Below are 24,297 nucleotides of genomic sequence, written 5' to 3'. Positions count from 1 at the left end.
TTTCCAGTAATGGCTTGGTAAAGCAATGCAGTTAATAATTTCTGTGTTGTAATGGCAATTTAGAAATTTGCGGATATAATGACGCTGGCACACAGTGGCAGCAGGGCTATGTTAAACTTTGCAAAACATCTGTGCACAAAAAGATCTTTCTTGCTCATCGGATTCCTCCAGTATCAATATTCTGAATCTGGCCAGGAATGCGGTGCTTGGACCGGCCCAGTCTGACAGGGCACGTGGGGTCCATGCGCAGGAACGCTGCCCCGACCCGTCCAGAGAACACGTTGCCACTCCTCGCAGGGCGTGACGTTGAAACCAAGAGAACGCAAAAAATGCCGCGGGGAAGAAGCTTGGCTCAAGATTGTCAAATGGTTTCAGCCACGAGGCGTTCATTGACACAAAAACAACTTTTAAAATGTTTTACACCAATTCCAGTATAGCTTCTACATTACACGCACACGAGGCGGCGGTCACAAAGTTTCGAGAATGAGAAACCCCGAAGTACGCACGGGCTTATTTATTACATTCCTTTCCAACAGTAGCCACGAACAGCAATGGTCTAACACGAGCTTGCGTTAGCGCAGTTCGGGCTGGTCGGGTGGCGCTGTGGCTCAAGTGCTCGGTTAGCAATCTGAAGGTCACAAGTTCAAATCCTGGTTGGCGGTTAACTCGGCCCAGAATCCCTCCAGCGGTCGGTACAATGAGCACTGCCGTGTGGAGTGAGTCAACAATGGATTTCCTGTTTAGAAAATAACTGCCACCCCCACCCCCCACGCTCATGTTCTGGTTGTGTGGCGTGGTTCGACGTTTTGGACATCGTGCCGAGAGCTTCTTCTGAAGCGTCGGGGACATCTCGACACCCATCGGAGCTACACAGCGCGACCGCGACAACCTACAGGGCATGAACACCACCCGACACCCATTGTAGCAGGGAGAGACCCTTGGACGTTTTGACTTAAGAGTCAATTGAAGTCGGTATTATTTTTTGTAAAAGTTACTTAGTGTCTAATCATCAAAACACTGGCCGCTTCCTTTTATGTACAGTACCGGTGTTTCATTTGGCGAACACACAAGTTAAATAATGAATGAATGTGCGACGCCAAAATGAATTGCGGTAGTTTACATCCATTAAAAGGCACAGGGTTGAAATAAGGCAAATTTATTGGGGTCCGAACCGCGTCCAAAACAAAATAATATAAAAATCAAAACCCTAATTTTTACGTTTATCTACAATTAACCATCCCTCTATTCGAGAAACATTGAGAAAAAAACAATAACAGTACAACAAAAATACACTTGTTTTCATAGTCTGTACAAAGGGGTGCATTGCAATGGTTAGGTCATATATGACACCACAAGCGAAAAGCAAGACCGGCACACGACTCGGAACGGCGTGCGTTACCGCCGGTACACGTAACTCTGTACAGCGCGTTTAAATTCAGCATATTTACTTTATACTTACATAAGTGACCTATCACTGTGCTCGTACTGACTACAGATTTTCCATAAAATCCAGATCGCGGATGGAGCGCCAGGTAGCGGATGAAGCACGGGAGCTTGAAAGTTCACCGCTCTCCGCAACACTCCAACGGAATCCCATGAGAGTAGCGCACAGATTGCCATCGTCGTCGGGTACGTTACAGCGCGCGCACGAGAGGTTTGAGCTCGACGCCTCCAAATGCCGCGCCTCTAAGCCATGGCCAAGAGTCGAAATGACAAGTCGCGCTTTTCCGAGTCAAAAATGTAATTCACGGCATCGGGAAATGCGCACGGACACCCCCTGCATCTCTTCGCGTCTCATCCCCAGCCGGGGAGGGGATTCCGGCTCCGCAGGACGGAGCCGGAATCTGCGATCGTTAGCGCTGCGTGATCGTGTTAATCGCTCGCTGCCGTGGGGGTAACGCGGTGCAACCGGGTGGCACTGATCACACGCTCGCGACATCTGGCGACACTGCTGCTGCTGCGTTGGCAGTGGTAGCACACGCACAGACAACAAAAACAACTCGACACACCGGTCGTTAACAGCAGCCTTAAAATTAAAATATACAACAGGCGACGTTTCCGGAAATGGTCGTTCTTCATTGCAAATGTACGATGTGCTATGAAGAAACGCCGTCGCCCGAAGCATCGCCTATTATATGGTTAACTTGAAGGCCACGGTGTTATTGACAGCCTGCAGACAGCAACGGTGAGAAAAAACCACATCGCGCCGGGGTGTGCTGGGCACCGCCGGGGGCAGGCAGGGGCAGGAGGGGGGGGCAGGCCCGCGTTACGACGTCCCTGTGCGCAGCCACCAGATCACCGCGTGAAACAAAGCAACGCAAACCGAGAGTTAAAGCCGCCACCGCCACCATTACCACCGCAGCAGTGGCGATCGCTCCGCACGCGGTTGCACACGAGGGCTGGGCTACACCTGCACTGCCCAGGACGGTGCTAATTAAATCCAGCTAGCAGTCGAGATCAACGTAGAAGCACTACGAGTTGGTAGAAAAGTAAAACATCAGCGTGGGCTAATGCAGTTATATAAGTAATGCTCGCTGTACCACTCAGCATGTGTGTGCTACGTATGAATTGAGTGGCGCTGCAGTGGGCAGTGCACTACCTTAAAAATCCCATAAACCTGGGTTCAATTCTTGGCCTGAATCTCACCTTAGTCGACTCAGTCGTAAATGAACACTTGGTTAACATGGGCAGTAGGGAAAACGAACATTGCCAGACATGGCACTGGTCGCACCGACCCCATCATCGTTCTGGTCGTAACAGGCGCTCGCAAATCGCCCTCACAACAACAGTCCGGACAGAACAACAGTGCTCTCGTTTGTGTGTGCATTTTTATACACTCCGAAGGTACTCCTGTTGTATGTGCTAGAGTTTGTCAACGTGTAGCTACGACTGTGGGCTAGTGTGCTTGTGCAGCGAGGTGGCCACCAATACCTCTTTTCCACTGTACATCCGAGCTGTGCCGGGGCTGTGCCGAGTCAGCCTGCACGTGGCCCCGAAGGTGCCAGGTCGTTTTTACACTGACAATGCATGTAGACGAAGCGATGTCGCTGGATTTGGGTTGCATTGACCGAAATCCCTCGCAATAAACGCATCAAGAACTCCCCCCGCCCCTGGCCTTTCTTGGCCCCCGTGCCAGGTTCAGGTGTCTTGCAAGGCCAGCGTTGCACAATTTGGTTCCGGATCGGCACGGCAAATGGTCAGCGGAAAACCACCCGTACCGTGAGGGCCCCCCCCACCCACCCTGGCTCGGCCTACCCGCCCCTACTGGACATCTTTGAAAAGGAGCTTCTTAGCTCACCGGATTTCTCCTGCAGTCGAAATAAAGATTCTGATTCTGGATGTGCCAGTGGAAATTGGGGTACGACTGCCACCATGCACGCACGGCTCACTGCGGGTGCGGCGGGTGCGGTGGGTGCGGTGGGTGCGAGTGTCTGTGTGGGAGTCGGTTGCTGATGGCGGCTGCCAGCGTGCGTCTGCGCACGGAGGCCGGGTCTGCGCGCTCCATCTCCACGTTCCCCGTGCCTCCCATGCCTCCCTCCGCGCCCCACTCTATCGACGGCCGAACCAGGTACTTTCTGTGGCCGCGCGTGCACACACACAAACACAAAGAGAGAGACAAAGCCGCCAAGGTGAGCAGCATAGACCACGTGGGCAAGCGTTGTTAGCAAGCGCCCATTAGTGGTGTGACAGACACATCGCGCCGGTAAAGCAGAAGTTACACTGGCGCCTGGCACCGTCACTCGTGGACGTTATTACTTTATACCTACGTGACTTTACCGACAGAACCAAAGAGTAAGGTTATATATTATTTGTTTGAGTCTGTCTATTAATTTAGAGCTTGTTTCATACTCACTGTCTGCTTGAAAATCGTTCACGTCAAATAAAAAAAACCGACAACAGTTCCTTTTCATCAACTTGAGAAAAACCTAATAATTTTGCCGCGGTGACATTCCAACCGTGAACCTCAGCACCAAGTGGTGAACCCCGCTACCGCCACAACGTAGGGGAGGCCCCCCCAGAAGGGATGGGGGAGGGCGTGGCGTGCGTGGCCCCGGCTCGTCACGAGCGAGCCGCACTCGCCTGCGCGCCTGGCACACGAGCTGCTCCTTGCGCTGCTGCAGCATGCGGTGCCGCTCCTCCGCCGACTTGGAGAAGCGCCCACCCGTCGTCTCGCACTCGGGTCTCGCCACGCCCGCCGCGGCATCGTCCACTCCTGCAAACGAGCGCACGGCACTCGCGTATCACTCACAGTGGAGCCCCTCCTCGATCGCATGCTGCTGATGCTGCTGCTGCTGATACTGCTGCTGATGATACTGCTGCTGATGATACTGCTGCTGTTATTACTACTGCTGATACTGCTGCTGCAGCTGCTGCTGAAGCTGCTGCTGCTGATGCTGCTGCTGATGATACTGCTGATACTGCTGCTGTTATTTCTACTGCTGGTACTGCTACTGCTGCAGCTGCTGCTGAAGCTGCTGCTGATGATACTGCTGATACTGCTGCTGATACTGCTGCTGTTATTACTACTGCTGCTGCAGCTACTGCTGCTGAAGCTGCTGCTGTTATTACGACAGCTGATACTGCTGCTGCTGCTGTTGTTATTACGACTGCTGATACTGCTGCTGCTGCAGCTGCTGCTGTTATTACTACTGCTGATACTGCTGCTGCAGCTGTTATTACGACTGCTGATACTGCTGCTGCAGCTGCTGCTGCTACTGCTAAAGCTGCTGCTGTTATTACGACTGCTGATACTACCGATTGCTGCTGCAGTCGAGGTCTAACGGTCACCAAGCTGGACTTGCAATTCAGAGATCGCTGCTTCAGTTCATCCTCCTGGTGTGAGAGGAGAAACAATGGTGCAAGTTTCTAAAGCCACCCCAAACCACTGCAGACCCCCTCCCCTTACCCGGCCCATTGCTTCTGTCTACCCAGAAGTTTTGTAAAATGGTCCGTGACAGTCAATTGGCAGGTCACGTGTAGTGGGATCAAGTGTGGGTATGCCCACGTCTTGCCAAGATGCCTGGCCACCGTGGAAGGCCAGGTGAGAATACTCCCCGAGGTCGAGCTCCGTCCGATTGATGTCCTTCTGCCAGAGCTAATCACATTGCTGGGTTGCAGCTTTACCTTTTACTTGCACTCACACGATTGCATGAGTCACACAACCAGAGTTCACTTACACCAACATGGTAACACAATTACAGTTTTCTTTGGGTCTTTCGGTAAAGTCACGTAGATAGGTTCAAATTAATACAAATATAATGAAGAAACATATCTACGTGACTTTACCGAAAGACCCAGTCACGAAAGCTTTAAGTCAAGATACAATTACAGTTGTTCATTTGATTTCTTAACCGTCATTGGTAATTGCATGGAAATTCACATTTTTTATCTATTATGTGTTTACCGACCTTCCACCAACCAGCACCGTCCAAGTGTGGTCAAACAAGCCCCATGACCACAACATCAACCAGACCACTCATCCACCTCCCCACCGCATCACCCGCAATACAAGATCACTGGTGCACACCGAATCCCACCTCTGCCGGCCGAGTCGTCATGGCGAGCGCCGAGACCGGCCGGGGGGAAGCGCGGGCTCCCGGGGAACCGCTCGCGATTGGCGGCGGCGGCGCCGGCGGCCGCTGACCGCATGTCGTCCTCTTCCTTGTCGGCGCTGGCGGCCAGCAGGTAGGCCGAGTCGTCGCCGCCGCCGCCGTCTTCGCCCGTCGCTTTGTCCGGCTCCGACGGGCGCTCGGCGGGCGGAGAGAAGCTCGAGAGGTCGGCCCTGGAGGCGGCCGTCTGGAACGCGGGGGGAGGGTCGCGGGGGGAGGGTCACGGGGGGAGGGTCACGGGGACGAGAGCTATTAGGCGATTCGCTCCCTCCGTGCTTCGACGAAATGTCAGCTCCATCTCTTCTCCAGCCCGTTCCGCGCTCGTTGAGCCCCCTCTATCCGGCCAAATAGAAGCTGCCTGGGCGTGCGGTGGTTGGGCATGCAGGCTGCGTGACCCAGCCAGCACAGCCTCGCCTGCTGGAGCAGCTCACTGATGATGGGACTGTGTCGAGATCACTCAAGGACTTGTGTGCGCCTCACAAAATCCAGCACACACACACACACGCAGCCAATCAAAACTGCTGGTAATTGTAAATACCTGCAGTAGGGAGCCTGTATCCGATGCTAGGGGGCTCTCGGGCCCCCCAAACCGAACCCCTCCAGCAGGTTCTTGCCTCTAAGGGGACAAGGGAACATACAGGGCACGTGCCACGTATTTAGTCAGCTGCCGAACACGGTTTCTTCCTGGGCACGCTGAACCGACCCTACGGTGGTGGTCATTCTGAGCGCTACACGACCACCGTCGATTGTCGGTAAAGTGTTACTCAATTGAATGACCCTGAAGAAATGATTGCTTGAGTTTGCCTCCAGTTCGGATTTGGGAGTCGAGTAATTTTACCACTCAGCACCACCCGACTGGATTCAATGAAATAAAGCCGAGCTGTCATGTAATTTAATTAATCGATTACTGACCGCGGGGTCTGTTATTCAACTAGCCGTGAGCAGCCTGACGCGTCGTCACGCATCACGCGATCGTTGTCCTCTCAAAGTCGCCGCACGATGAACAAAATAGCCAAACGCTCGGCTGCTCGCAAAATATTTCCATCAGCGATTTCGTGAGCGTCGAACACCGCGTGCTGTGCGTGACGCCAGCCCCGAGCCCCCCACCTGCTGCATGGGGAAGGGCACGGTGATGCGACCCTCAAGGATGTTGTCCGTCGTCACCTCCACCGAGCGCGTGAGCTGCAGGTCCTGCAGGATGGCGTGGTACGGCACCTGCGGGAACATGGCCTGGATCTGGTGTGCCTGCACAACACGTACACACAAACACGCACGCACAGACACACACGCACAGACACACACGCACAGACACACGCACAGACCCCCAGGTTACCACCATTGCAGGGTTACAGCCGAATACCATCATCTCTACAATGAGGAATTCACAACACAAGCAGTGCCCAACCCTCCACTGCCCCCATGATATGAATTGTCACAATTTGTGGTTGCGAGTCAATGGGGAGACCGTCTCGTTTGCGCTAGTTCCCCGTACATTCTGCTCTGTGTATAATCTGGCTCTCATTTGCATAAAATGTGAATAACAGAGTCTCGCAGGCATGATTCTGCGGAAGCCAAGCAAACGTATCGATCGTCACTGTTTTCTTGCTCTGGCCCAAAGATGCGGTTTCAAATATAAAAATGCACCAATTTTAAAACGACCGAAATACCTTTAGAAACAAAAATACTGTAACACAAAACAGAGGAGAATTAAAAAAACTACGAAAATTGTAAAATGGGGAAAACCAGTAATGATTAGGAGTAGTAGTAGTTTGCTTGTTTACCCAGGAAAGCTTTATTCGGGACTCTTATTCAAGAGGGTCCTGCCAAGTTTCCGCAGTAGAGGGGGGCGGTGTGGGGATGCGTTCTTGCTCCGTGTCATCCCAATCGAGTGATTTGCACGGATAGTTTTCAACACTGCAAGTGACTTTTCCACCTCCGAACCGGTTTCGACCGTCTGTGTCTCCATGAAAGTGCGGCGCAACACGGAGTGGGGGCTACCATGGTGTTGAGCTGGGAGTTGGTGACGGGTGGGAGGCCGATGAGATTGGAGCTGTGCATCACTTCCACGGAGAAACTCGGCAGCCAGCTCGCGATTCGCGATCCTGTGGGGGGGGGGGGGGTAAGGCGACGTCATTCGTCAGCACCGTCGGCAAGTCTGACTTTAAATCAGATCCTCGTTTCATTTCAAAGAAGAATTGTAAATGCATTTTAACCTCATTCAGTTGTCAGGTAATTTCCTTTTACAATTATCTACTTCATCACCGTGGCTTGTGGTTATCGGGCAGGTATAAGGATGCTCTTTAGCTTGCAGTGTTTCGAGAGCCTTGGTATAAGCTGGGCAACTCTCGCCGATGAAATCCTGAATCCTAAAACTCTCATGTCCAATTCTCACGAAGATTAAGAATCTCTCGACTCTATAATTACATCAAGAAGTGGTTGCCACTCTTCCAAAGTTCAGAGTTCTTCGATGGTGATTTGGAAGGGTACTTAAAATGATTTTACACGTAGGTTGTCACATTCGTGCTGCAAGGCTCTCCGACGTGTTTTCGGTCTGTACCGCGTGTAGCTCTGCACGACGTCCGACGTTTCACCCCACACACTGGAAGCTACTTAAGGAAATTAATATGCATTACGCTCAACAACACGTGGCACAACCAAAAAACACACATCGGACGGCTTTACAAAAAAAATGTGAAATCAACAAATGTGTTGATGGGCTCCTGCGGGAGACACCCAGCGCCAAGGCTGAAGCCCGGGAGGGAGCCCGTGCTACCCGCACCATCGAAGTGGAAGAAGTGATTGCGCTGGTTGATGCGGGGCCCGTCGTCCCCGACCTCTCCGGCCATCGCGTCGTCCAGGGGGGCCATGTTGTCGCGCGTGGCAGCCCCCCCCCACCCCGCGCGCCCCGTGCTCTCCGACGCCTCCCACGCCCGCGCCGCCGCCACCGCCGCCGCCGTTGATGTTCAGCGACATCCGGCAGGTGGGGCACGACGTGTCTTGCTCCAGCCACGAGCGCAGGCACGCGCTGGCCACACCACAAACACACGCCGCACGGCAAAGACGGTTGTTGTGTGTACGGCGAACTTCTTTCACACCGTACGTAGCCAACCTCGCTAATCGGAGGTGCGGGAGCAGGACAACTAAACATAAAAAGCACTGGGTGGCGTGCGGAAAAGGAGTCGAACCCAGGGGGCGACTGCTGCCTCGTTAGGATCTCCCGCTAGCTGCTGCCCCTCTGCTCACTTGTGGAAGAGGTGCCCGCAGGGCAGCTTGCGCGCCGACTGCATGGAGTCCCAGCAGATGGCGCAATCGTCGTTGTTGGACGCCAGCTCTTCCGGAGTGGCGGCCGCGAACCTGGCTCCCAGAGAAGGAAGTGACGTGGGCACGAGTGGTCAGTCAGGGGCGCGGAGACCACGGTAACATGGGCGACACAAACCACATACGAGCTAAAGACACCGCATATCCCGGTTTGACCGGGACGGTCCCGGTTGTTTCACAAAGTCTGTTCTATTGTCCAAAAAATTGCGAAAATCAGGATATTAGTCCGTGGTTATAGATGTTCTGGCCTCGGGTAACAACTCACGATACGGGAAACAGGCAGGGCCACTACTTTTGAGTCGTGGGTTAGTGTTGGCGGATGAGTAGGTGCGATATATGAGAAGTGGGGTGGGGGGGGGCAACGTCAGAGAGAGCGAGTGCCCCCCAACATGCCAACATACGCACGCACTCCCACGCCGCGCACGGCCGTCCCTCACCTGGCCTCCATGTTGCCGACGACCTGCAGGTAGTTCTTGTGCCGCCGGATGCGGCGCTGCACCTCGTGCAGCAGGTAGCGCAGCTGCATGAAGATCACGAGGCTCGCCATGGACAGCCAGATGTTCCCAAAGAGCTGCGAGTCACGGCAGAGACACGGTGCCAGGGCAGGCGACGATCGTCTCCGTTAGTTATTTTTACCAGTTAAGCCCCTACTGAGCTACATCGCTCTTTTTTCAGAAGCGACCTGGCCACAAACGATAGCCCAACGAAGTGGCTAATCACGTGGATATTTACATCAGCCAAATACTCTTCAACGAGGCAGTGCCAACTGTCTTGCGACGCAACAGTCCACTTAGCTGCAAAAGACGAGCCAATGTCATGGCCCCATCTCCATGGTGGAGGTTACGTGGGGCGCGCATTCCCTCCTTTAACTGCCACTCAGCCGTTAGTCTCGACCATCGGCCATAGTCCCTACCGGCGACCCGTCCTGCCCTAGCCCACCTTCGCGAGCAGTCAACATGACGTCTCGAACGGCCCCTCTTTCCGTCTCCCAGTGTAATTCCAAGCATTCGCCTCTCCATGCATCTTTGCGCACTTGGTATACACCCATAATGCAGCGCTCCAGTTCTATCCCCAGTATAGGCACACAGGCTGTTGGGGCAATTGCTGTTAGCGCACACAGACAACGATCCCCCATATAGCCTTTTACGGACTGTGGGGGAAGGCGCTGTTAGCGAGCACCTATTTAGGTCAGCACAGTGCACGAGAGGGTGGGTGGACAGCATCACGCCTGGCCGCCTTTGTCTCCCCAGCGGCCATGTTTACACACAACACAAAGTACTCATTTGAGGCCGAGTCGACCTAGTGCATGCGCACACGCGTCCACAGGCGTGCGTACGCAAGCTCTTACCAACATGTGGATGTGGTGCATGAGGTCGATGCACAGCAGAGTGAGCTCCATCATCAGGTCCGTGTAGTACACGTAGGTGCTCTTGTTCTCCCACGTGCCCTCATGGTTGAGGTCCCACAGGTGAATGGAATACCTGCAGGGCACGCGCCGCACACGTCGAAACGCCACGACAATACATCAGCAGCGCCCATTGCCCGTTCTCAGCGGTGCTGGGATGGAGGCCCAGAGGCATAAAAAGTAATTCTGCTTGTGTGTATGAATGTTGACGAATTTTGCTTGACGAAGTCATAGAAAAAGGATCCCGACAGTAATAAAGAAATAATAAAAGTCAGGATGCAGAGAGAAGCCATCTCCCGTCAAGCAGGGGTTGACTGCCCCACGTTGCTTCACCGAGTGCAGTGAAGCTCACTCAGCACACGCGCACACAAAATATAAGACTAAGATCCCCCGTATAGCCTTAACAGACTGTAGGGGCAAGTGCTATTAGCGAGCACCTATGAAGGCCGGAACGGTACACGAGGGGGTGGGTGGCCAGCACCACAACCGACCGCCTTTGTCTCCCCAGTGGCGATGTTTACACACCGCACCAAGTACCTATTTGAGGCTGAGTCGACCTAGGGGAGGCCCAGGACCGGTTCAGTTAATCGTCACTGGTGTTGACCGTGAGCAGGTTATCAAATCTGGGTCGCCAGGTTCATAGTGCAGCACGATAACCGCTACACTACCGCTCCCCACGCGCACACGCATACACACACGCGCGAGTGCACATACCTTATTAGGACATGCATGGTCCTAAAAGCAACCAGGAGGCACTGTTAAAACAAAGAAACAAAAACTGCTGTCAACAACAGACATTGCAGGGGCACTTTGACACCCGGTAACTGTGTGAGTTTTGTCGAAATGTGAAGTGGTGAGGAAATCACCAGAAGGTAAAACCGGAATGCCAAAACAGCACTGAAGTTCCAACTTCATCCAAGTGGGATCGGGTGGCACGTGGGCACTGGGCCGGTTACTGCCGATATAATTGGCGTTTAAATCCAGCAGTGGAGTTCAACGGGCAAAGCGTTCTGTCGTTCCGCTTTGAGGCGAAAGGTGACTCTCATTGAACGGTTTCAAGTTTCTAATGATTCTCATAACTGCCAGTGTGAGCCGCTCTTGTGACTCGCCTCCCCCCCTACCCTTTCCTCTCCTCGCCTCCCCGCCCTGCTCCCCTTTCATCGACTCCCCTGCCCTCCCCTCGCAGTGTCAATGCCATTTCCTTGCTGGCCCTGCCACGCAAAGCACCGAGACCTCAGCCTACATCACGCCGCCTGCTGCAAAATACTCTGGGACTTAGAACCACCACTGCCTTCTCGCCTTAAGACAGTCCGCAGCTTTGAGTTTATCTGATTTGTTACACGGATGATGCTGTTAAGCCAGCTGCCCGGCTATTTTACAAAGGAGATCCGTGGTGCATGAGGACAGCAGCAACAACAAAAACAAAGACATCAACATTGCAGAGAACGAGTACAGGGTCCTTTCGGAACACTGCACAACTTACGAACAAAGGCCTAATGTGAATCGCTCCGCGTTCGCAAATCTGTATCACGAAGAATGATGATGAGGTTCACCACGGGTCCAGACCTTTCATGAGCAACAATAGAGAACGCTGAGGGATGGTTAGATGACCGAGCTGTAGCGCGATCGCCGCTTTTTACAGAGGTTGTGGTTCAAACTCGGCGGCTGCCCTGGGTAACAGTGCAGGAGCACGAACCAAAAGCCCTCCTTGTCTGGTTACGACGTTATTCGAAAAGAATCGGTGAAGTGCATCGGCGTCACTGTCCAAATTAGCCAAATTTTCTTACTCACAATTGACCTAAATTGCCAAAACCACACCGCAACATCGCCCGCCTCCTGTGAATCTACCGGCGACGATACCCACCCCGTGAACCGCAGCGCCTCCCTTCGCGGTAAGCTCGCACTGGAAGAACGGTGCCAACCCCAGACGCACCTATGAATCGAGTTGCCGAAAGGAGATTAGGCTTTGCCCACCGGCTCGCCACCACTCACCTCGGCCGCCATGAAGGAGAAGGTGTGCATGCCCTGTGACTGCCCCACGACCACGCACACCAGCATGAGCGCCAGGCACAGCAGCTTCATGACGAGCAGCAGGGACAGCACGCGCACGTGGCTGCCCATGGGCGTCGTGGGCGAGAAGGAGAGCTGTGGCGGGTCACGGCGAGAGTGCAGCATTAGAACTCGTGGGTAACCATGCAGGCCAGAGGCTTTTAGCTGGGCCATCGAACAGACGGTCACCGCATCGTGCGCTTTCAGATACGCTTCTGCGGCCGTCTGGAACGTTCTTCCTTCCGATATTAGCAAGTCACTTCAACTATATGCACTTTTAAATCATCTCGATTGAAAACTAATTTCTTCAAGAACTGCTTTTGGTATTCTTGGTTCTTTCGATAAAGTCACGTAGAAGGAAAATAATAAAATAATATGAATATAAAACAACAAAAATTCTCACGACCTTTCGACTGCAACACAAGCAATCATCATTTTCTTGCTGTGGATTTCACACCTGATGATGATTGCTTGTGTTGCAGTCGAAACGTCGTGAGAATTTTAATTGTTTTATATTTTTTTTATTTTATTATTTCCCTTCTACGTGACTTTACCGAAAGAACCAACAATATGAATCTCTGCAGTCACAAAAGCTTTAAATCAAAATTTAACTGCTTTTGGTGTTTAGTTTGTTCTTCCTACACACCTCCAATTAGCACGGTTGCCTATGTACGGTTCAACATTCATACACACGTACAAACGTGAACCCTGCCGTTTTTGTCACTGCACCGACAAAGCGTCTGATGCGCCAATGCCTTCTTATAGTTGTCTAAAAACTTCACTCAATTTTCATGAGATAAAAAGGCGAGAGAAGAGAATACCGATTCACAAGTATCCAACCGAATTTAAGTGGGCTAATCGTGCTAATCACACCTGCGTTTAGCACGTTTGGCTACGTACAGTGCAAAGGAAGTTCAACATAGGTACATATATACAAGCATAAAACGTGCTTGGAAATACTCCGTATGCACGATGATAATAACACCGTACAATAAAAAATAATAAAGCCATCACAAACCAATTGGGTGAGAACTGGTGTTTCCGCAACAAGGCAATACTTAGATATTCCCTACGATATAAGAGCCATAGCAATCGCATTGCGCATTTTGCTAAATATTGTTGTGTCGTTCAAACTCTGGACCGGTTTCAACCTTCTGGAGTTCACTTGCTTCAACAATTCCTGCTTCACGATACTGATCTGCAAAGCCAACCATAGCCCAACGGGATCAAAAAAGTCGTGTTCCACTTCCATGTGGAGACACAGACCGGAAATCTTCCTTAGGCAAGCTTTTATTACCTCCTTCGTAGCGTTTGCAGCGATAAGCGCTACGAGGGAGGACTCACGTATTCAAACCGATCCTTGCAGAGCTGCACCATCAGGTGCATGAAGGCCAGCACGGAGAACCAGATGCACCACAGCACCACCTCGTCCACGGACTGCACGTTGAGCACCCCGAAGATGAAGATGAACTTGTAGAAGACGAAGTTCCAGAACTTGTCCTTGAGGTGCTGCGACGCAAACCGCAATGATGACTTTACGACTTTAAAATGAATCCATTGAAGCGCTATTTAAAGCCAGTTGCACAACACAAAAGCAATAGTTCTCATTGGGAGACCATGTGTCCAGCGCGGGAGTGGTACGACACTTCACAATGAAACCTGAAATCTAATTTACCAATTTTAAAACTCATTCATGAAAATTTTTTGTGGTTCGAGCACGCAAATGTAAATGTGTCGTACACCCACCTCCACCGGACACATCCAATTAGCAAGGCTGTCACGTGAATAAAACGCTTCAATGTATTACTACCTTGGTGTTGGAGCGTAAACCCACAACATTTACGGATTGCAATCAGCATCATCAGGCTTGTGATCCCAATGGTCGAGCAGGCACTGTGTGGTGGAAATGTGCACCCCCTTACACTAACATTTAAACACAAAGAGTCAACTAAACGTTCGACTGCTTTAGTCGACGACTCAGGGAATGACTCGATAAAATCCACAGACTAAGACTTGACTACAATTCTCCAGGTTGTCGTTGACTAGATGTAGACGATGACTACAATAAACAATTCTAATTCATCTAACATGGCTCAAGACAACAGGTTGAGGCACACCAGCCTAAAATTTAGCAAACGAGATGTTTGCACTACAGCGATGGGGATCGTAGTTTTCATTCCTTAAAATGTCTCGTTTATTAAAATCTAAGCAGTTTTCTGTCCACCAACTTGAAGTTTTTACTAAAAATTTCACTGGCTAAAGCTTTATTTGCTCAAAAGTCTTTTACGTTTCTGGAATCCTCTGGCCGCTCATCTACAGATCGATTCCCTTCCTTCACTCCCCCTCTTTACTCCCCTGTAGCGAACACGTCTGCCGCTTCTTGCTCCCACATGTTTGCACTGTAGCTTATCTATACACGTGTGTTTATTGTCATGGCTAGACTAAGGTATAGAGCTTACTTCCTGAACTTATTCTGGTGCCTCTTGCTCAGATCATATTTGCATTAATTTCATTACAGTCATTCTGTTTGTCTAGTTGACTAAGGCAGTCTGCAATGTTGTCCACTGTTAGTGACTCAATGTTGGTGTTCGGGTCATGTACTCTATCCCCCCCAAAAACAATTGTATCAGTTCAACCAATCAGTAAACTCAGTCAATCTTTCTATATACATACTATAGACAAATACTATACTTGGTCTGCCTCAGTGTATTGTCGTCTCTAACAGCTTCGCTCAATTTTTGCAGTCTATTCTCTTTGTTCCAAACTCGTTAATTTCGCCTCATCGGTCAGTCGCGCTTTGGCGATTGCTGCACAGCAGTCAAAGTCACCGTAACGCTTGGTCATTTTTGGCAACTCATCATCGTCATGCATGTACGTGTGCTGAACTTCTTTGGCACCGTACGTAGCCAACCATGCGAATCGGACGTGCGGGGGAAGAACAAACCAAACACAAAAAGCAGTTCTAAATAAATTCCTGGATGACACTCACATCGCAAACTAAAACTACCACCGAAAGTGTGGCCACCCCAACCGCGATGCAGGCAGTACACATGGGGTGCCTGCACTCGTCCGAACCTCTCCGCTGTATTTTTAGCTTTGCCCTCCTGCGAAGGAGATGCACAGCAGCTACGCTACCCGCCGGTGTATTTATACGTGCGTTCACGTGGGCTACGTGTGGCACCGGCGCTCGGCTCGTGAGCAATTCGTGCCGAGCCAGCTCCCAAAAAGACCCACGCAAGACGTCGTCCAGAAATTGACATAGGATCATTCAAGCAACTTGCATATCAAAATGCTGAACATTATGCATCCCTTTGAGAATTGAAAGTTTGGGGGTAAACCAACCCTCTTGTTAAGGCTTTCAAACTTTTTTTGTCTTATTATCTGACTTGTTTCACCAGGAAAGCCTCACAGAGTCTCAAAACTCTTATTTCAGGAGGGTCTTGCCAAGATTGTGCAGTAGGGGGCAAAGTTGCTGCAGTGAATACTTGCAGGTAACTTATAATCAACATTGGCAAGTTTGGCCAATAGCAGCTACATTAGACGTTTTTTTAGCTATGAGCGGAAACAGCAGACCCTGGAAAAACCCCACGCAGAACAGGGGGAGAACATACAAACTCGACACAGAAAGGCACCCGGGTCAGGAATTGAACACAAGGCCTTCGTGCTTCGAGGCGCGAGTGTTCCCACTGCGTCACCACCCTGCCACCCTAACAGCAGTCCCGCTAATCGTGGGTTTGGGCTGCTCAACACTTCTATCCTGTGCCTCTTCTCCAACCGCATCCACGTCCTCAAATATCGTTCCACAGCATCCTACCACCCTCCGTCTCCCTCCACTCTTTCTGCCCTGTACTGCTGGAATCTTTATAGTTTTCCAACTAAAAGATGAAAAAGCATGAATCCATTAGCTCTCTCCGTCTGTCCATCCCTCCGTCCGTCCGTAACGGGAGGCCACTAGAACTCTTGTAAACTTGATTCGTTATGAACAATGCTTTAATATAAAGTTGTGTCACTATGAAGGATTGAGTTCTATTCTATTTACTATTTATATAGTGCCCTTTCCAGGGCGCTTCATTGAAAACCCGTCATAATAAGCAAAGTGTTGCCCAGAGTGTAGAGACACAAACCAGAGAAAAAAAGCACTGCACTATTTTCAAGTAAGCAAATATGCATTTACCCTTTGCAACTACCCATCAGCTTCTTTATTGCCAATCGGATACTTCCAGACATGAACGAATGTTGCACGCCTTATATGATTCACGTGACAGGCAATTGTAGTCATCATCTTCAATACACACACAATTTGCAATTAACACGGCTCCAGTTCAATTTCAACAGAGCTATATATACACACACACACGTATGCAGTGTACCAAATAAACTGTTCACCCTGCTCGCCCCGGGCCCCCACTCCTGCTGGGTTGTGGCCCTAAGCTTAGCTCTATGGTGTGACATTTCAGTGTAACTTCCATCACCTTGCCCTAGCCTATAATTTAAAATATACTAAAAGTAATAATGTACAGCTGCCTTTGACAATTTACTGCTAGATGAAGGCCTACCCACACTGTGTTAGTCAAGGTGATTGTTTGACTATACTTCACCATGCTGGTCATTGCGGTTTGTTTAATAAAACTACACTAAAAACTAAACTATTTTATTTATTTTACTAGGTAAGGCCCACTGAGCTATACAGCTCTTTTCAGAAGTGACCTGGCCACAAATGATCGCTCAACGAAGTTTCTTATCATCACGTGGAAATGTATAGCAGCCAAATACTCAAAAAGCATGCTTTTAAATGTGGAGGGAAAAACCGGAGCACCCGGAGAAAAATCCAAGCGATGATGGGAAGAACACGCAAACTACAAATATACAGGCATCAGGGTTGGGATTGAATCCACAACCTCCCGTATACCAGACGAGGTAGTTAACGTCTCGCCACCGTGGCGATAGGTGTCAGGCATGTGGAGACTGAGGCTTAAAATGTTTTCTATATAACGTCTCACTAATATTTTAGAGGGCTTTCGATAAATGAATCACTCTGTGTTATTTGTTAAATGCTGATACGGCAAGTATTATCTTATTGCAGGCCGAACAGTGGACAAACATTTGCGCACAGATCTAAATCCCACTGTTTGGAGAAATGTAACCACGTGGCCCTTTCTGGTTGCGCTGATAGGACGAGCAAAGTTCACGTCAACTGTGTTGATGCACCACCACTGTACAAATCAACCGCATCAGCATTCCCGGCATTAGAGAGTCCCTCTGCAGCGTCATTCCCTGGAGGGAGTGGCTTTTAACTCCAGCCCTTAGAGCACCTCTGCGTGCCACAGTGCCGCTTTCGATTCACCCACCGATCGGGAACGGTGAATATCGGGCCGGCACCATGAACTTGATGGCTGTTAATAGCGGCCTGGTGGCTCAGGAAGCTAACACAGTGTCAGCGACAGACACGGAGCCAGAACTGCAGACAGCGAATGCAGGCTTCAGTTGCACTTGATTGGACCGGGTTCTCAAGTGTAGCGGAGTTAATGGTCACAGTCCATTCTAGATTTGAAGTTTTCGTGACTGCAAGGATCCATACTCATTGTTTTTTTCGGTAAAGTCACGTAGGTAGAAAATATAAAATAAATTAAAAATGAAAACAAATAAATAAAATCACGACGTTTCGGGCACAACACAAGCGTCCTTCAGGTTGGGACAACAACATACCGAAAGCACAACCGCTTAAGTGTGTCTAAGAGATGGCGACTATATAATCCCTCGTCACAGCCATCTCTGAAACACACATAAGCGTTTGTGCTTTCGCTACATTGTCCCCACCTGAAGGACGCTTGTGTTGCGCCCGAAACGTCGTGATTTAATGTATTTGTTTTCAAGTTTTTATTTATTTTTTATTTTTTACCTACGTGACTTTACCGAAAAAACCAAAGAGTATGGTTACAGTCCAGTCACCATGTACATATAACAACATGTCGCTCTAAATTTGAGTTTGCGCTCAATTATAAAAATATCCCTGTCATGCGACTATGGCAGAACAGCTGGGAAAGCGCTGCCCCCCTTATTATCTGTATCAGAGGTCACTTGAAGGGATCTCAGAGGTAGCTCCCGTGGTATTCGCTTCCGTGGGCTGTTCTCTAACACTAAGCGGCACACAAAGCCAGCACCTATGGCATACAGGGTTCAAATGCGGTCTCCAACCACCTGCGATTAAAGCGGGTTTGGAATTGTACCAAGTTGATGGTCTCATTTCACCGATGACTGCGTCGTATGACGAACCATGAACTAAGCCCTAACTTTCCCATTTGCCTTCCAGTTTACGGATCGCGGATTTGCCGATTGTGGCTATTTTCAAAAACGTAACCCCCACAATGGGCAAGGTTTTGGTGCAAACTAAAAATATATATATTGTTGTTTTTTGTATGTGCTTATCGATGACGCTAATAAAACGAATGAACGCTTGTAGGAAAAGGGAGCTTTAATGCTTTAAGATCCCTCTGAGACGCAGCAAAGTCCCTCCCATTTCTTTGATCCTGTAACCGATTACGTAGCTAATTGATCACTCCATCAATTATAGGTAAAATTTCTCAACTAATCCACTCTCGATCCTTTAAGGGAGAGTTTTGTTTTTCTCACCTGCCTCTCGCTCACTCGCAGCGAGCCAAACACCAAGTACTGCATCCCCTTGGCGATGAGAATGAGCAGGCAGCAGGCGGTATTCACCAGGATCTGGGGCACACGATGGCACAGCAAAAGCGCGCACGCACGCAAACAAATTAAGCCGCAGTTAAACTCAACACCTACAACCTTCAAAGACAAACAGCCAGGGCAGTCACGGAGGTCAACCCATTCAAAGCTGTGAAGATTAATCGCAGCGACCACCGAGACATTAGTTATACAACACAACAAGAAACCTGAAACACTTACAATGTGAAAATCTACACCAAGGCACTTGGCATAATAAACAAATCAGGAATTTCACTCGTGTGTGTGAAGGTGATGGTGCAGTCCCTACTATTTATTGCTCATGCCACTGCTGATGGCAGGGCCTCTACGGGCTGGGGGGGGGAACTCTAGACAGCCCCTCTAGAGACTATTTTGGCCTACTCTTCCATGTCAGCCAGATGTTTTGGAACAGGTGGATGTACCCACACTTTTTCCCACCACACACAGCCTGCCAATCAACTAACTGCGGTGTGCCCATGTATACTTGCCGAATGGATGGACGCGTTTGGGATTTAATAAATTTGAACCATTATTTTGACTGCCACACCGGGATAATGAACCGAAGCGGTGACCTCTGGATTGGCGACCTCTAGAAGTCCGGTGTGGTTAACCATTGCAACAACAGCGACGGCACCCAAAGCAGCAGTCGAACGTGCAAGACACCTGGGACCCGTGCCGGTTCATGTCAACTGGCCCGGCTCTCAACGATGTAGACCGGCCGAGGTTTTTAGTCATCTAGGAGGCCGCCGAGAGCTTACCACGTCGTACATACCAGGGGAAAGCAAAGTATGCTTTTAATCCTATCCCCTGCTGCACGTGAATTGGAGAGACTGGAGAATGAGAAAATGTGAAGAGCCTGCGTGGTGGGTTGAATGTGAGCTTTTTTCCCAAGTTAGTGTAAATTGCCAAAGTAAAAATCAATCAGGTCTGAGACAAAATTGTGCAGAGCACATCCACATGATACAAGAAAACACGCAGTAAACTGAGTGAACCCCAGTATTTTCCCAAACGCCATCATCTGTATTACATTACGCAATTCACAGAATGCTAAAGGAAACCAAGAGAATGCCAATTCAAGGACAGGCTGCATTCCATTAACATATCACACTGTAGTTATACACATGCACATCTGTTGCGTTATTACGATTAATGTTGTTCTGATTATCATGTTTCAACTCAAATATTCCAATGTGTGGTGGTCACTTACGAGTTGTGGTTTATAAAAACCAGAGGGGCAGGTCTCCTTTCAAAATGAGCACCATTATCGGCTTCTACTGACAGTAGTCAGGCCAAGTGTGTGAAATAATTCTATAAGCTTCAATGGCAAATCAATGAGCTCATTACTTTACGTAAGTGCGTGTGCGAGAAGCAAGCATCCACCAACATTGCATCAGATTACAATTCCAGAGTGCCAGTGGTGCTACTGTTTGTGTGCTTTTGGGTTATACCGCGTGTCGTTCGGCATGATGTCAGACGTTTTGCTCCACGCGCTGTGAGCTTCTAAAGGAAATTCATTCAGATCCTGGAACCGCTGCTCCGCTACTGGTGGCCACTTTTATCTGCGATTGTACCAAGATTGTGCGGGAATATTCGTCTCTGTCTTTTTATAAACGAGAATCCAACAGGCGTGTGGTGTCGCATTGGCTGACGTCTGTACGAGTGGGCTAAGGACGTTGCTGTACCTTAACTTTGAAACCAAAGGATAACTTAATCGTGTTTCCGACAGCCCGAGACATATGTAGAACTTTGATCGCACCGAACGTAGCAAGCCGTGGTAATCGGAGGCGCGGAAGGACACGCAGGCTACGTTGTATAACGCGTTGGTCCAGGTTCACAAAAAGTACAACATGTAAGATGGGCGATTGCGTATTGAAGGCATATGGTGGTAGTGAAGTGCATATGGGTCAACCAATGGTCCATGATCATGATGGGCTGGCCGTCACTTTAACATATTTGCGTCTATACAGAATAAACAACGCTTCAAACCCGTGTCGCAGTTTGGATCACAATCAACATACTGTTTATCGAGGACCTACAATCTATGAGATTTGCGTTTTGTAAATAAACATAAGGGATATAAAACCATGCTTGTGCGTATTCTTTAACGCTTTTCAACGAGTAATTAGCGATTAGAACGGAAGCGATCACAGCGGCCGGGCACGAAGCTTCGACGAGGTCACGGTGCTCGGATAGCGGCTCTGCCGGGGAAGGCAAGCCATGGCCGGCAGGGCGAAGACGCCAATGGGGGTCCCCTCCCCCCCCCCCCCGACGTTTTTTTGTCTCTCCGTTTCAAGCAACCCTGTGCTCAATTGATATTAATTTCATTGGAGAAAGTACCCAATAGTAACAACTTTATACTTACGTTTAATTCAAACTGGATCATGTTTTACGAGAGTTAATCTCTGTAGGCCGCGACGAGGCAACGGGACTCGGATTGTGGCTCTACCTAGGAGGGTGCGCCTCAGCCGGCGGGTCCAGCACGCCGTGGCGGGTCTCTTTAGCCCTGGTACGAGTCTCAAAGTTTTAGACAACCCTTTGGTAGATTTGCACAGTTTTCTGTCAGGTATATTTCTAATAGTAGTACAACCTTATTATTAAAATTCCGTTCATATTGGACCATCTTTAGGAGAGTTATCGTAACCGGACTCAACCCGGTTATCAGACAGACCAATGGACGGACTAACGCCTTCAATCTGATCTAAAACGCAGTGATAATTGTAACACACAACAACAAACCTAACACAACAACAACAACGGCAGCAATCAATGACAAGCACAGTGCCGTAACAGCTACTCACCCAGACGCTCCACACGTCGCTGATCATGGACAAGGCCACAACCCCCGCAAAGCCGGACACATCTTCTTCTGCTCCACCGTGAACATCACCGCCATCGCCAATAACAACATCACCATCACCACCAGCATCGCCAACGACGACACTGACGCCTTCCTGCTGCTGCTCGCCGGGCTGGCCGAGGCCGTGGTCGAAGTGCCTACGGGCCCGCGAGTAGGCCGACAGCAGGCCGACCGACAAGAGGCCCACGCTGGTGGCCACGTACGTCTGCAGCGTAGGCAGCGGCAGCCGCTCCATGATCGCGATCGGCATCGCGAGCTCGACGACAAAACCAAGACACCGACCGAGGGCGTTCAACAAAAGGCCATGGGGCGAGACCAGAAACGGCCTCCCAACCCTGCCTCAATCAGCCCCTTCCCACACCGACTATGTGCGCCCAGCAAGACGCGGGCTTCACATTCGCCCACGAACCCCTCTCTTCTCTGCTTGTATCCGTCTTGAACGCCAGAAACAACGAAATGTCCTCTCGTGCCCGCTCTTCCAACCGCGCGTTTTAAGCCTCGATTCCTAGCCGCGAACGTCGTCCACTTTGCTCTGCCTTGCTGCTAAACGCAGTTCCCAGTCCCAGTCGCCGTCGCCTCTTGCTGTCTGGACGACTGCAAGCGACTTCGCTGCGAGAAGGAGGAGAAGGGGTGTGGGAGATGAGGGCTGGGAAGGCGACACACACACAGCCACACACACGCGCAGCTCTTTGCGTGTTGCGAGTGCGGGGAGGGAGGGAGGGGGAGCCGCCTCTTGCTGGCGTGGGCGTGCGTGAGTGGCGGCGGAGAGCCAGTGGAGTGTAGTCGGTGTGGTGAGTGTGTCACTGTGGTGAGTGTGTCACAGCGGTGGTTGGACAGCAAGCGGCGCTCTCTGTCCACGTTCACCTCGCGTCGTTTCCCTCCCTCCCTCCTTCTCGTGTCCTCGGCAAAGCAGCAGGCGGGCGCGCCGCGGAATTTTCGGAATCATTGTGAAAGGAAAAGAACCTCACTCACTTGTCCACGATCCAGGACTGACGACCTTTCCGTGCCGTTCAGTGGCCGATCCAGCAACCCTCCCCCCCCCGGCCCCCACCACCACCACCTCCCACCACCACCACCTCCTTGCCCTCTCGGTGGCTCATCCACATTTCCATGGCCGAGAGCAGTTTGAACTTCACAGTTATGACCATTCTTGTTTTCCACAAAGTGGTGTGCTCGTTTCACTGACATTTTTTTTAAATGTCAGTCGAATGCTCTCTGGAGTTTAGCACAGTGTCGGTGCCACCCGGAGCAGTCTCGATTAGGGGCAGTCGCCCCGGGCCCCGCACCTCGGGGGTGTCAGATGTGATGCTTCCGGATGAGTTTGAAGGCGTCGGTCGGGGTTGGAACAGCGGGCACGAGAGGATTTGTCTGGCGTAGAAGAAGGATGATAAAAGCAGGGGTTGTTGGGCGAATGTTAAGCCCGCGGATTTTGTGGTACACGTAGGAGGTGTGGGAAGGGGGTATTGATTGAGGTTGGAATTTTAGTTGGAGGCCGCCCGCATCCTCCCATGGACGGCCCTGGTGCCACCCATAGCACAGCAGTTTTCTCACAGAACTTTATCATCCACTGCTGGATGAGGCGATCCCCACACCATTGCGTTCGTGGGAGTTACTTGAACCATAACTTCACGCTATTCGGTCGCTTTGGTGAGGGAGGTTACCTAGGATCTGCTCACACCTGTGTTTGATTCCCCGACGAAATTCGCCTGGTTCATAGCGGTGCGCTAACCACCGCTCACAACTTTTATTATATTAAATTTCGATTTAAAGCTTTCGTGACTGCAGGGATTCATCTTCTTGGTTCTTTCGGTAAAGTCACGTAGAAGGGAAGTAATACAATAATAAAAATAAAACAATAAAATAATTCTCACGACGTTTCGGCCACAACGCAAGCAGCCGTCCTCAGGTGAAGACCAGGTCTGTCGGGGAGACAGCGTCTGAATGAAACACCACCAATCTTGGAGCGTATATTTAAGCTGGGTTGGAAGGGGGGAAGGGCGCCTTGACAAAATAAGTTGCATATCAAGAGGAATTTAGCATATTTATGTGAAATGCAGGTATGTGATTAGTACTACTTGTGAAATGCGTAGGAGGTGGGAGGGAGGGTTTCAAAGTCATATTATTATGTTACTCAACATTCTTTGGTAATGCTGCTGCTGCTCGGTTGCGAGTCGTGCACGAGGACAAATAATAACTGGGTAAAACCTCAACGCATTCGTCAGTAACACTGCCATAAAGTAGTACAGTACTCCAATATTCACGAAATTTCGTTAAGTTTTTGTTATATTGGGTCATTACAGTCCAGGTATCCCTCGACTTACAAACGTTCGGTTTACGAA

The 24,297-nt window shown here is 50.3% G+C and overlaps 1 protein-coding gene across 1 annotated transcript; it reads right to left on the bottom strand.

The window, feature by feature from the left end:
* Positions 1 to 499: 499 nt before the first annotated feature.
* Positions 500 to 22,718, bottom strand: LOC144735189 (E3 ubiquitin-protein ligase AMFR-like). Its single transcript, XM_078617648.1, is given in 16 exon segments — positions 500 to 3,575; positions 4,081 to 4,213; positions 5,538 to 5,796; positions 6,148 to 6,225; positions 6,717 to 6,854; positions 7,608 to 7,711; positions 8,389 to 8,500; positions 8,502 to 8,634; positions 8,853 to 8,963; positions 9,365 to 9,498; positions 10,276 to 10,408; positions 11,047 to 11,087; positions 12,325 to 12,477; positions 13,726 to 13,890; positions 19,012 to 19,104; positions 21,900 to 22,718. Coding segments are annotated over 16 exon segments (2,286 nt in total). The 5' UTR covers positions 22,209 to 22,718; the 3' UTR covers positions 500 to 3,385.
* Positions 22,719 to 24,297: the final 1,579 nt, after the last annotated feature.

Source organism: Lampetra planeri, chromosome 54 (assembly GCF_965212315.1).
Source record: "Lampetra planeri chromosome 54, kcLamPlan1.2.h2, whole genome shotgun sequence".
In the NCBI taxonomy this organism is placed as follows: Eukaryota; Metazoa; Chordata; class Hyperoartia; order Petromyzontiformes; family Petromyzontidae; genus Lampetra; species Lampetra planeri.
The sequence above is the reverse complement of the archived record's forward strand: the minus strand, read 5'-3'. Positions and strand labels throughout refer to the sequence as shown.